This window comes from Pleurodeles waltl, chromosome 10 (genome assembly GCF_031143425.1).
Source record: "Pleurodeles waltl isolate 20211129_DDA chromosome 10, aPleWal1.hap1.20221129, whole genome shotgun sequence".
NCBI classification, from domain to species: domain Eukaryota; kingdom Metazoa; phylum Chordata; class Amphibia; order Caudata; family Salamandridae; genus Pleurodeles; species Pleurodeles waltl.
The window spans coordinates 506,312,051-506,324,852 of NC_090449.1; the positions used below are offsets into that span (position 1 = coordinate 506,312,051).

At 42.0% G+C, this 12,802-nt stretch overlaps 1 protein-coding gene and 3 non-coding genes across 9 annotated transcripts in view; all 4 read right to left on the bottom strand.

Annotated features, from left to right (window-relative positions):
• Positions 1-593: 593 nt before the first annotated feature.
• The window catches only part of TBRG4 (transforming growth factor beta regulator 4), a 61,181-nt gene continuing 48,972 nt past the window's right edge, over positions 594-12,802 (bottom strand). For 5 of the 6 annotated variants that reach the window (XM_069210911.1, XM_069210914.1, XM_069210910.1 and 2 more), the window contains exons 8-11: positions 11,920-12,165; positions 10,062-10,173; positions 5,273-5,387; positions 594-1,104 (exon numbers count right to left, since the gene is read on the bottom strand). In XM_069210911.1, the coding sequence (XP_069067012.1) occupies positions 1,003-1,104; positions 5,273-5,387; positions 10,062-10,173; positions 11,920-12,165 (575 nt within the window). In that variant the 3' untranslated portion in view covers positions 594-1,002. The remainder of the gene's footprint in view (positions 1,105-5,272; positions 5,388-10,061; positions 10,174-11,919; positions 12,166-12,802) is intronic. The other variant, XM_069210915.1, reaches the window with a different exon arrangement.
• Positions 9,359-9,489, bottom strand: LOC138262511 (small nucleolar RNA SNORA5). The gene has a single exon (XR_011199239.1). It is a non-coding gene; the product is annotated as a small nucleolar RNA SNORA5 (small nucleolar RNA).
• Positions 11,422-11,558, bottom strand: LOC138262507 (small nucleolar RNA SNORA5). Its single transcript, XR_011199236.1, has one exon. It is a non-coding gene; the product is annotated as a small nucleolar RNA SNORA5 (small nucleolar RNA).
• LOC138262510 (small nucleolar RNA SNORA5) lies at positions 12,286-12,421 on the bottom strand. Its single transcript, XR_011199238.1, has one exon. It is a non-coding gene; the product is annotated as a small nucleolar RNA SNORA5 (small nucleolar RNA).

Below are 12,802 nucleotides of genomic sequence, written 5' to 3' on the forward strand. Positions count from 1 at the left end.
ACTGGAATCAGGCTTTTTAACATCAACTTAAAATCCGTCCTTCTTTATGAAGCAGCAATTTGGAGGAAAACAGTGACCACCACCACAAAAGTGCAGACCTTCATCAACACCAGTCTAAGTAAAATGCTCCAAATCTGCTGGCCAAACATTATCAGCAACAACTTGTGGCAGCAGACTTTTCAACTCCCTGCTCATGAAGAAATTAAGACGATAGGGTTGGATAGGTCACTCCCTCTGCAAGCCCTCATCAAACACCATCAGGCAAGCCCTCACCTGGAACTCTCAAGAGAGAAGTAAAAGAGGAAGGCCAAGAAACAACTGACATCGAGGCCTCAAGGCTGAGTGCAAGGAGTTGGGTTACACCTGGAGTCAGACTGAAAGAAAAGTCCAGGACAGAGATGGGTGGAGAGACGTCGTTGATAGCCTATGCCACAGGAGGGGTAGTAGGCATAATTTAGTACCTCATGCAAACTTGTGCCAAAGAATGATTAAGTGAACCAAAATATTTCACAATGCTTTGGTAGAATTAATGTTCTAGTTAAGCACAGAAAAGATAAAACACGCACCAAAAACAATCAGAAGTCAAAAACAGCTTTGGTTTTTCCCCCAGAGTAAGTACTTTATCAGAATAAACTACTGCTCATACGATAAACATTCATCTTAAAATACAGATTGCACCCATTAACTATTTCTCCTAGCGTGTAGCGGTCTTGTCAATCACTGTGCCATCTCATTATATATTATCTTCCATTTTGGGAATTGCTCCACTCTTCTTCTGGCACTTGGACATGAAGACGCTGTAGTCGAAGTCAACATTTAAGCAAACCCTTCTGCATTTGCTGGTGTCCATAAAATATCTGTAAGTCTTAATACAAAAAAAAGAAAATTGGAGCCAACCAGGAGTGGCTGAAATTTAGTTCCTCATATTAACTGCTCCAGTTCATCATCCTCCATCTCTTTCTCTCAAGAGTGCTCAATGTCTATGGCTCAACTTCCATGTACTCATTTAGCCAGGTCTTCTGCCACAGCTTTGCCCATCTTATCTTTCAGGTAAGCAACCTTTTGCCATTCAGACTTCAGATCGAACCATTCATAGTAGGGCACCTGTAGGAAAACAGAGCAAATGCTCATTAAGCAAGGCAGAAAGGAGCAGCTTGACGTCTTTTCTTGGGAAGTCAGTAGTTACTTAACAGTACTGTGTGGGTTTATTAATTTGCCACTGTAAAGAAATGGCTCCCTGTTGCAGTTACCCCCCACTTTTTGCCTGATACTGATGCTGACTTGACTGAGAAGTGTGCTGGGACCCTGCTAACCAGGCCCCAGCACCAGTGTTCTTTCACCTAAAATGTACCATTGTTTCCACAATTGGCACAACCCTGGCACCTAGGTAAGTCCCTTGTAACTGGTACCCCTGGTACCAAGGGCCCTGATGCCAGGGAAGGTCTCTAAGGGCTGCAGCATGTCTTATGCCACCCTAGGGACCCCTCACTCAGCACAGACACACTGCTTGCCAGCTTGTGTGTGCTGATGGGGAGAAAATGACTAAGTCGACATGGCAACCTCCCACTGCCTGTGGCATAGGTAAGTCACCCCTCTAGTAGGCCTTACAGCCCTAAGGCAGGGTGCACTATACCACAGGTGAGGGCATATGTGCATGAGCACTATGCCCCTACAGTGTCTAAGCAAAACCTTAGACATTGTAAGTGCAGGGTAGCCATAAGAGTATATGGGCTGGGAGTCTGTCAAAAACGAACTCAACAGCTCCATAATGGCTACACTGAATACTGGGAAGTTTAGTATCAAACTTCTCAGAATAATAAACCCACACTGATGCCAGTGTTGGATTTATTAAAAAATGCACACAGAGGGCATCTTATAGATACCCCCTGTATTTTACCCAATTGTTCAGTGCAGGACTGACTGGTCCGTGCCAGCCTGCTGCTGAGAGACGAGTGTCTGACCTCATGCGGTGAGAGCCTTTGGGCTCTGAGGACAGAAACAAAGCCTGCTCTGGGTGGAGGTGCTTCACACCTCCCCCCTGCAGGAACTGTAACACCTAGCAGTGAGCTTCAAAGGCTCAAGCTTCGTGTTACAATGCCCCAGGGCACTCCAGCTAGTGGAGATGCCCGCCCCCTGGACACAGCCCCCACTTTTGGCGGCAAGTCCAGGAGAAATAATGAGAATAACAAGGAGGAGTCACTGGCCAGTCAGGACAGCCCCTAAGGTGTCCTGAGCTGAAGTGACTCTAACTTTTAGAAATCCTCCATCTTGCAGATGGAGGATTCCCCAATAGGATTAGGGATGTGACCCCCTCCCCTTGGGAGGAGGCACAAAGAGGGTGTACCCACCCTCAGGGCTAGTAGCCATTGGCTACTAACCCCACAGACCTAAACACGCCCTTAAATTTAGTATTTAAGGGCTTCCCTGAACCTAAGAATTTAGATTCCTGCAACTTACCGAAGAAGAAGACTGCCGAGCTGAAAACCCCTGCAGAAGAAGAAAGAAGACACCAACTGCTTTGGCCCCAGTCCTACCGGCCTGTCTCCTGCCTTCTAAAGAACCCTGCTCCAGCGACGCTTTCTCCAGGACCAGCGACCTCTGAATCCTCATAGGACTGCCCTACTTCCAAGAGACCAAGAAACTCCTGAGGACAGCGGCACTGCTCCAAAAGAACTGCGACTTTGTTTCAAGGAGCAGATTTAAAGACCCCTGCAACTCCCTGCAAGAAGCGTGAGACTTGCAACACTGCACCCGGCGACCCTGACTCGACTGGTGGAGAACCAACACCTCAGGGAGGACCCTCCGGCGACTCCGAGTCCGTGAGTAACCAAAGTTGTCCCCCCTGAACCCCCACAGCGACGCCTGCAGAGGGAATCCCGAGGCTCCCCCTGACCGCGACTGCCTGAACTCCATTTCCCGACGGCTGGAAAAGACCCTGCACCCGCAGCCCCCAGCACCTAAAGGAACCGAACTCCTGTGCAGGAGTGACCTCCAGGAAGCCCTCTCCCTTGCCCAGGTGGTGGCTACCCCGAGGAGCCCCCCCCCTTGCCTGCCTGCAACGCTGAAGAGATCCCTTGATCTCTCCTTGATTTCCATTGAAAACCCGACGCTTGTTTCTACACTGCACCCGGCCGCCCCAGTGCCGCTGAGGGTGTACTTTTTGTGTGGACTTGTGTCCCCCCCGGTGCCCTACAAAACCCCCCCTGGTCTGCCCTCCGAAGACGCGGGTTCCTACCTGCTGGCAGACCGGAACAGGGGCACCCCCTTCTCTCCATTGAAGCCTATGCGTTTTGGGCACCTCTTTGACCTCTGCACCTGACCGGCCCTGAGCTGCTGGTGTGGTGACTCTGGGGTTGCTCTGAACCCCCAACTGTGGGCTACCTTGGACCAAAAACTGAAACGTGTAAGTGACTTACTTACCTGTGAAAACTAACAAAAACGTACCTCCCCCAGGAACTGTGAAAAATTGTGAAAATTGCACTAAGTGTCCACTTTTAAAACAACTTATTGTGTTTTATGTCAAAAGTATACATGCTAATGTAATGATTCAAAGTTCCTAAAGTACTTACCTGCAATACCTTTCAAATGAGATATTACATGTAGAATTTGAACCTGTGGTTCTTAAAATAAACTAAGAAAATATATTTTTCTATAACAAAACCTATTGGCTGGATTTGTCTCCGAGTGTGTGTTCCTCATTTATTGCCTGTGTGTATGTACAACAAATGCTTAACACTACTCCTTTGATAAGCCTACTGCTCGACCACACTACCACAAAATAGAGCATTAGTATTATCTCTTTTTGCCACTATCTTACCTGTAAGGGGAACCCTTGGACTCTGTACATACTATTCCTTACTTTGAAATAGTGCATACAGAGCCAACTTCCTACAGCCACTAACATCACAGATCCAGAACACCAATACATTCCAACTGGATAACCAAGTTACTCCCTTTGGACATAAACCTTTCAAAGAGCAGTAAAAGTTTACTGCAGTAAGCGGTTAAGGGCAGAAACTTAGATATAGCAGAACATTGAAAAGACAGGGCTCCGCAAACAAACTCGCTACATATTCAGTCAGTGCCATGTGTTTATAGATGAATGTGCATTTCACAAGTAAGCAATAAAAAGTTGGCAAGATGTTGGTTAGGAAGAGTCATTGCTTTAAGCAGCATCTAGGAGCAGATAACACCAAAACTATTTCATAGTGTGTATGTTCTAGGTCTTGCATACTTTGTCCCCAAATATTATATAAGGGAGTGTTTGTGAGCGCTCAACTAACTTGGTCTCCCCTCAATTTTACTAAACTACTTGTAAATGAAGTCTCAATGAAAGGAACAGAAGTGCCAGACAAAAACAAAAAATGCCCAGGGCAAGTCAGAAAGGGCAAGGTGGAGTATTTCAAAGCAATGCAAAAAGACATTTATTCCAACATACAAATTATGCAACGACGTGTAATATGAACTGGATTACATGTGTTGCGGTGAAAGTGTTTTTAACTGAGCTATAACTGTTTTTTCAGGGTTTTTTCCCACTTTAACGTTCACCCCTATCTCATTCCAACACTCAACTATGTAATTTTAACCTTGGAATTTTCAGAGAGTTTCTTTTGTCATATTTAAAATTGAACCATCGGCCAACCATACCGAAACTAATTTAATTTATTTAAGAATTCCTATGGAAATTCATTTTAATTCTTTGCCTTCAATATTTTCCATGGTAGCGTACTCCAGTAATCTGTAGTTGACCATGTGTGGTTCTCAAATTTTCTTCGCGGCTGGGCTGAGTAAATTTATCGTTTTGACACCTTAACTACTGTAGTAACCTTAAAAATGTATTTTGCAGTTATCTTACTATGTTGTGGGTGTTAGATTTGTATTAGCATGTCCCACCCAAGTCCCTCCTTAAATTTCCCTTTTTTTTTTTTTTAGTAATTATTCTCCATTTTCCAACCCCTCCTCCTAGTCCCTCCAACATTTGCTATTAAAACATAAACCTATGTGTAGGGAGATCTTTTCCACCATGGCCGAGAACTCTGCACAGGACAGATGAGAGGGGCCAGTCTCATCTTCGATCTGTGAATTACATTTTTTGTACAAGAGTAGTACTGCTGTAATATTAATTTTTAGATGCTACAAAAAGGCTTCTGAAAGAGGCCCATGGTGGATTATTATTATTTTTTTTCCAACAGCTAGCCATGAAACCAAGGCCACAGCTGAAAAGGAACATTCATCCACGCATCCAACTCATTAATCCATGCCCATCACTTACGTCCACAATCAAGAAGCCAGCAGCTTGCAGATGCCTTCGGCACACAGCATACCTTCCCAGAAGATCCTTACTTTTTCCACTGAAGCTTGAAAAGTCCCAGCAAAGGAAAGCTAACCTGTGTTTGATGTGGAAAAGAGTAGGTTGGAGTGAGGTAAGAAAGAACTACTTGAAATCAGGCAATAAACTGCCATATATTGAAATTACAAAATGCAATTATATTTAGCTCACAGTAAATGGCCAGGCACAACTTTGTGTGTAAGCATGCAGCTAACAATACACATTCTACCTACCTTGTCCTCTACTGAAAGGACAAGATACCTTGGCCTCAGGATCAGTCGAACATGGATTCCACCTCTACTGCTGAAAAAGGAAGCAGTCGGTGACAACTGCCCATTCTCTATGACATACTTCAAAGTTTTGATTTCAAAATGATGAATATTTTCAAATACTTGGTGTGCAAGGTTTTGCCTGTCAGCCAATATGGTGGCCCATTCTGATGATATTTCGGGGTAAAATTTCCATCAGCCTACTGACTCCTAGGTGACAAAAGCAAATACAACATCACATCTTTTTGACCACAGGAAGCTGTTGAATGTTATCCTAGAAAAACAAATATAATGACTCGTTCTAACAGAGGCAAGTATGGAAATTGTGTTTGATCATACACCAGAAACAGGGTAGAGTAAGTAACTTAAGTGGGCTTTTATTCAGATATAGTACGTCCTTATTGGGTTTGTCAAGATGACGTCAAAGATATGTTATGAATGAAGTTGCAAACTCAAGTCAGGGAAAGAGCCAGTTTTAACTCCACTAATCTGAAGAGGCGCATCGCGATTTCCACTACTGAGTGAAAATACTTGCGAGTTAGCTAAGGGCAAAGCTACTTCTGCTTACCCATAACCTGTAAAGGGAGAGAAGACACGAAAGAGAAGACTGAGAAAGCAGTGTATATTAACCCGCTACCACACTGTGATAGTGTGTCCCTCTTTTCTCTATGCAGCATAACCAGCTCTTAACCTGACTCACCCTAATTTTGAGTAAACATACTCCATAAAAGTCACACATTGTTGCTTCTTTCTGTGATTAAACTACAGGGTCTCTATTTTTGTACTGATGAGGGTGACTGACTTCCTTTTCACACACTGCCATGTTCCTTTTGACATTGATCAGTAGAGTAAAATAAAGGCTGCAAACTTCAGGTTAAAAGCAAGTTCATGCTCAGCAGGGACCATAGATGTCAGGTATCTGTGAAGCACTAATGCTCACGGGCAAAACGCGTGTATGGAATTCTACAATTAGAAAATGTGGAATAGGAGGTAGGACTTGGTGTTTTTATGTTAGGATCATGGCGTTTCAATGGAAGTGGGTTCACGGGGGCCGATGCCAGGATCTGGACAGATTATTTTGAGGTTGACTAATTTTACAGTGACCAGCTATAAAGTTCAGAGAAATGCATTAGAATGCAGCACACTGAGAATCTGAGTAGAAACCAAGTGCAAGACATGAGATAATGCACCAGTACGTTACTGTGTTCAGGATTTAAAGTTTAGTTTCCCTTGATGGCATCTGCTAAAACCGTAAATGTCAGCATTCACTAAAATTGAGGATTCAAAGAATCTGCATAAGAGTTTGGGACTAATTAGGGTCAGATTTACCTATCCATAGTATACTGTGCGACTGCTGTAGGCACCTCTTTAGGTGATCAGTAATAGTTTTATAGCATCACACAAAGACAGGAACTAGTGCAGTCACTAGCACCAACTGGTTGATTAATGCAACTAATTTTCTTCCCCACATTAGGTCAGTTTCAATGGTAAACAAAGTTGGTACTGTCTTAATAAGGTATAGAAAAATGTTTCTCACACAACGGATTACAACTAATCTTTCATTCTTGGGTCAGTTCAATAACTGCTTGTAACTCTAAATGTTATTTGACGTACTCAGTACCGTTTTGCTAAGTAAGCACTTGGGAAATGGCGAGAGAACATGCGTAATTAATAAAAGGCATATGCAGAAGTACTTTTTCATGAATTATGAAGTTTACATAAATGTCACTGTAGTGCAGATTAGCAGAGATTGAATTTAAAGGGGTGTGGAACTTTAAGAAAAATGACAATGTACATTTACAGTGGAAAGACAGTAAGCCAAAGGCTAAGGTAGAGAAGGAAAATAAATCTACAACAAAATGTGTAATAATTGACTGAGCTGCATTTATCACGGGTAATCTTAGAAGGGTTAGTGTTTAAACTAGATTACCCCCTTCAAGTGACTTTCAGCTATCATAGATGGAATATAATCGAGGAACGATTCACTTGTCAATATCCAGAAATCAGAAAATGAAAAAAATGACATATGAGAAAATTCAAAACCAGCAGCTGGTCCAGAACATCGGAACCTGCTTAACACAAACATATAGGAACTGGTGAACACCCTCCAAGACTCGAAACATCTAGAGTTTTGAGAAGATTAAGAACCTATTGCTTATCAAATTCACCGTAGAATTAGGATTGCGAGTAGAGTTTTAAAATCCAGAACTGAGCAAGAAACCTAAAATTTTATTCAGTAGTAAGGTCTTCATGGCATGGGCAGGTTCACCAATGGATGTCTGGGTTTTAAAAATAAATTTCCCATGATGCTCAATCTAAATTTCTTTTTAACACCTGGAAGACGCCCACCCAATCCTGCTTAAGGTAGTCTTTGGCCTCTTTCACCAACTGAGTTACAAATGAAGGCCTGAGACATTCAGATGCCAGGACTAACATTGAGGGTACGTCTGAGATGTGTGAAAACATCTCTTCACATATTCTTAAGTTACTAACAGTCTTACTTTGACTATTTGTTGCAAACCCGTAGGAACAGATGTTCTCTAGTTTCAAATTTCTCTGTTTCAAACATTAAAAAGCGATTGTTTCCTTGGAGTATTCAGTTGTAGAAGGGAGGACAGTTGACATCTTCCAAATGAATGGTGGTAATCTTGCACGTTTGATGAAGTCCTCCAGAACATACATAGTGTTAAAAAAAATAAAAAAAATAGTAACACCCTAAAATGTTCGTACTTGAGAAATAAAAAATAATTAAGGCCACGATTCGTGTCTTTACCTGGGTGTAGTTTTCCTCTATTGCCTAACATTCACAAAAGTGGGTCTAGAAAGCTGTGCCAAGAGCAGGTTTTCAGGCATACTTCTGGGCCAGTCATCACTTTTTTGTGAAGGCTCTATGCAACCACACTTTTTGTTCCTGACATGAAAACATAACTGAAGAAAGCACGTCCTACACACCCTATACCAAATACCATTTCGAAAGAGGAATTATTTGAAATTCAAGCCAACCAACGCTTTGGAATGCTCACTTAAACGCCCCCGACTGACATTTACTACTTCGGATTTCTATGCACTTGTGATGAAGAAACCTGTATTAGTAAATGCATAGATAGCCACCTGCCAGGAATCCCCATTTTATTTATGGCAGCTGAAAAAAAGGAAATTAGGCCGTACACTAATTCAGACAAACTTTACAATCTAATATGCCCTTGTGCAAATAAAAAAAAGTGTTAGCTAATGCATATTATTTCTCACTAAGAAGCACTTCTCATTTATTTTATAACTGAACCTTAGAAATTTGCCTTTCCACTTTAATTTTATGCTGACATTTTCCTTAGCTGTGCACCCATCCTGGCAAGACTTTTGTACAATTTCATTGCTATCCCATGCTGAAACAAAATTGCTGTAAACCATTACCTGCCCAGTACTTAAAGTGACCTTATGAACGTAGGATTTCCAAAAGACCACATGACCTTTATGAACAAGTAGGTAAATGTGTTAACAGTTTATCCAATTCAATTCCTTCTAACAGTAGGCCTGCAAAACTACTAATAGGCAATATGTTTCGCTTCCAATAAGATCTGTAGGCTGTCAGTAAAATCTTCATAAAACAGTTAGCACTTACGAGTTTCACACACCTGGCATGTGCCATTCATGCCAACATTATACAACTGCAGAAGACTAGGCCTCACCCATCTTCATTCTGCTATAACTGAAACAGATCAACAGATTGAAGATTATAGAAGCTACAGTTAATGTATTCAAGACTTGTCTGAAGCAGGTTCTTTATCCCCATCACCCAATGACGGGTGTAAGGCCCATGAGCTACAGTTGCTGTGGCAGCCATTTGGGCCAGCGCCTACCATGGAAGGTAGGACTGAATTTGACAAGGCTGCAGGACTCAGAAGGTTAGGATTATTTCTAGGAGGCATGTCCATCTAAATAGCCTTTCTGGCGTATAATTGGGGAATGGAAATACCAACAGATTAAGGAACAAGAAGCGAAGAGGGTGACAGCAACAGTCTATTTCAGTTCCTAACATAACAAACAGACAAATCTGTTTCAGAATATTTATTGAGTAAATGTCCTCCTTTGTTTGGGGTCTGTTCACAAAGGACAACTTAACTATACAAGCATTCAACAAGAAACAATTCATACAGAAAATTTTTCGTAATAAAAAATAAAAAAAGTTACTATTCATCGTCAAACCCAAATGTAAAGACCTATGTTTCATAGTAATTAATGTTTATTCATTTATTTTCCTTCAGGGTTTCTATTTTGGAACGAGTCAAATGAGCCTTAGGAAGGTAAGAGATTTCCCAAGGCTCACACAATGTGATAATGTCTAAATTATCACTGATTTCCTAGTTTTACTGCCCAGATTGGCACCTAGATAGTCTGCTAACTCGTTATGTGTTACGTTTAATTGACAACAAATAGGCTTTAATGCAAGTTTGAAGTTCCCTTACCTTTTTGCACCTGTGGGCAAAGGGTTTGCACCAGGGGACTTAGGCAAATGCGGAGCTACCAGTTCATTCAGGGGAAGGGGGTTGTTCTCTGTGTCCAGAACCACCTCGCCATCTGAAATAGTAATTGATACTGATTGCAGCAAGCCTTCAACATGCATAATCACTACAATGTACCGTAACCTCCTTTTTACAACAACAAAACAAAGGGCAGAATTAAAAAATGAATCTGCATTTTATTTAGGCAATTTAAAACCCAGGATCTGAACACAGCATTTGCATCATATCGGAGTGGTGCATGTGTTTGGAGGAGTTCAATAGGGAGGAGTTGGGAAATCTTGAACTTTTAAAAGGTAAATAAAAAAAATTAAAAAAACCTGCACCACCCAATTATTTGTTTTACGCAGCCTTGTCATTATGAGCACTCAGTTTGGTGTGAGGAAGATAATTATTACTTTATACGGACAGAGTGAATACCTTTACACTCAGGAACAGACTGCAACATCCGACATCGGTTGGAGACTGGGAGGTAGTGGCAGAGAGCTTCTCAGCCTGCAGGCTTTGAGTTTGTGCTGCTGGGTTGCAGAGAACAGGAAAGCCTTTATGTTTCCTGACTTACGGGCAGGTTTGTGGCGGCACAGATTTCCAGAGGTGAGAAAATATTGTTTAAAGAGGGACTCTCAGAAAGAGTTGTATCAGAGCATTATAAATAGCAAGGAGGTAATGTTTTTAGTACATCGCTTTTTTTTTTTTTTTTTTAAACTGAGCAACGTCACTTGTTGCCTATGTTGGGATTTTTAAGAGCGGATGGTTTTGTGGAATTCGTGCAGCAAGCAAGATAACCATACGAGTCAGTACAATTGCCCTAGTTTATTTAATTTTGAACAACTGTCATGAAGCTTAAGACCGTCTGCAAAGCACAAAAAGAAATCACCGATTTACACACACAAAAAAATAAATAAACAAACAAACAAACAAAGATTGCCTTCTTTTTCTGCAGTCTGGTGAGACAAAGGAGTCCAAAGTATGAACAGCAGGGACTGGGAAGGAGGCAACTGAAAAGGCCGTGCGCTGCCATTTAAAGCAGATGCCGTGGCCTCCATACGGAAGCCTTTTAGGGAACATTATTACATTCATAATTAAAAAAAAAAAACAGCTGCAAATTAGGAGCAATTTGATAATCCACTAAAAGTCAAACTTAACACAAGGAGCAAAAAAAAAACAGATATTATATTACAAGGTGTTCTCACTGGAAGCATCTGCAGTGCAGGCTTTATGCACTACACTTCAAAGCTGTCCTTGTAAACTAGCAAAAACGCACTAGCATCGAAGAACTGCGTAGAATAGCCGGCTCATGACTTTGGGGTGTCTGTTGCACATCTTATCCCCAGTGTCTAGTGGCAGCGACATGGGGCCCATGAGCAACAAGCATTCACTGTGGCAGCTTCTTGGGCCAGACCTCGCCACAACAGAGGCGGATCTGAATTTGACGAGGCTGCAACATAAATTGTGATTACTAAGGTTGGAGTCATCAAAAATGGACAATACTCGAAATGGCACGTTTTCCATTCATGAGACAGAGGATTACTTTGCAGCACTCAAATACATTCACTTTGTCAACCTAAACAAAAAAAAAAAAAAAAACAATTGGCAAAACAATCGCGCTCTGTTCCATACTGGGAAAACGATGCCAGTTTACTAGATTAAGATTAATTCACAAATGTTGTGACCGTTAAAACAGAAGCCAAACAGGGAATACGGAAATGCCTTGTCTGCAGTTGTCTATAGAATATCATCAGTGAGGAGGCAAGTAAACATCGGGCATCTTACAAAATGTGCAGTTTTAGGGAAATATCAATACCTATCTGCCAGCCGTGTACAGTAATCACACCATGACGAAAGCAAGACTCTCCAGCAATCGCCTTCAATGCCTCAACCAGGCCGGTCTGCAGGGGGGTCGGCTTTCGGTGACCATGCAGAGACACTTCGGTGTGCAGAACGTCGGAGGGAATGTAGGGACCTTGGTAATCGGAGCCGTCAAACCTAGCACTAGAGTTGATGCACACCACCTTCAGTCTATAGTTACGGGTCTTGGCAGATTGGTCACCTGGATGACAAAAGCATAGTCAGTTTCACTGAACACTAAATGTAAACAAATACAACTTTGTACAACATTAAAGATGTACACAAAACGACTTCGAGGAGATATTTAAAGCGCACTGATCTCATCTGTCAGCAGAACCTTTTATTCTCAGTTTCCACTGATGGAAACCGAGGCCCATGGGCTGCAGTGCTTTCCTGTAGCAGTCTTTTGGGCCAGTGTCCGCCACTGAGATGACAGAACTGAATTTGACAAGACTGCAGTGGGATCATCAAGCCATTTCTGTGTGCTTATAATGTGGAATGCTTTGAAGCTGCAAGATGGTTCTGCCGTCATACATACGGAGTTGGACAACCAGTGCATGCTAGAAACGTTACCAATACGCACTTATGATTAATTATTTGATGCCATAATCAATGAAGACCTCTCATTAAGGTCAGAGATACAGGAAAGTGCACATATGCAATGTTCTGTAATCCATCAGTGTTGTGAAGCCATGCTACACTGTCATTTACCTGTGCTATCGCCAGCTGCCCAAAAATGGACACATTTTACACAAGCCTGAATCGTACTACCTTGATAAGCAACAAAGCACTAAAGTATACTTACATTTTTGCAAGCTGTTAAAACCAAATTCCTTCAA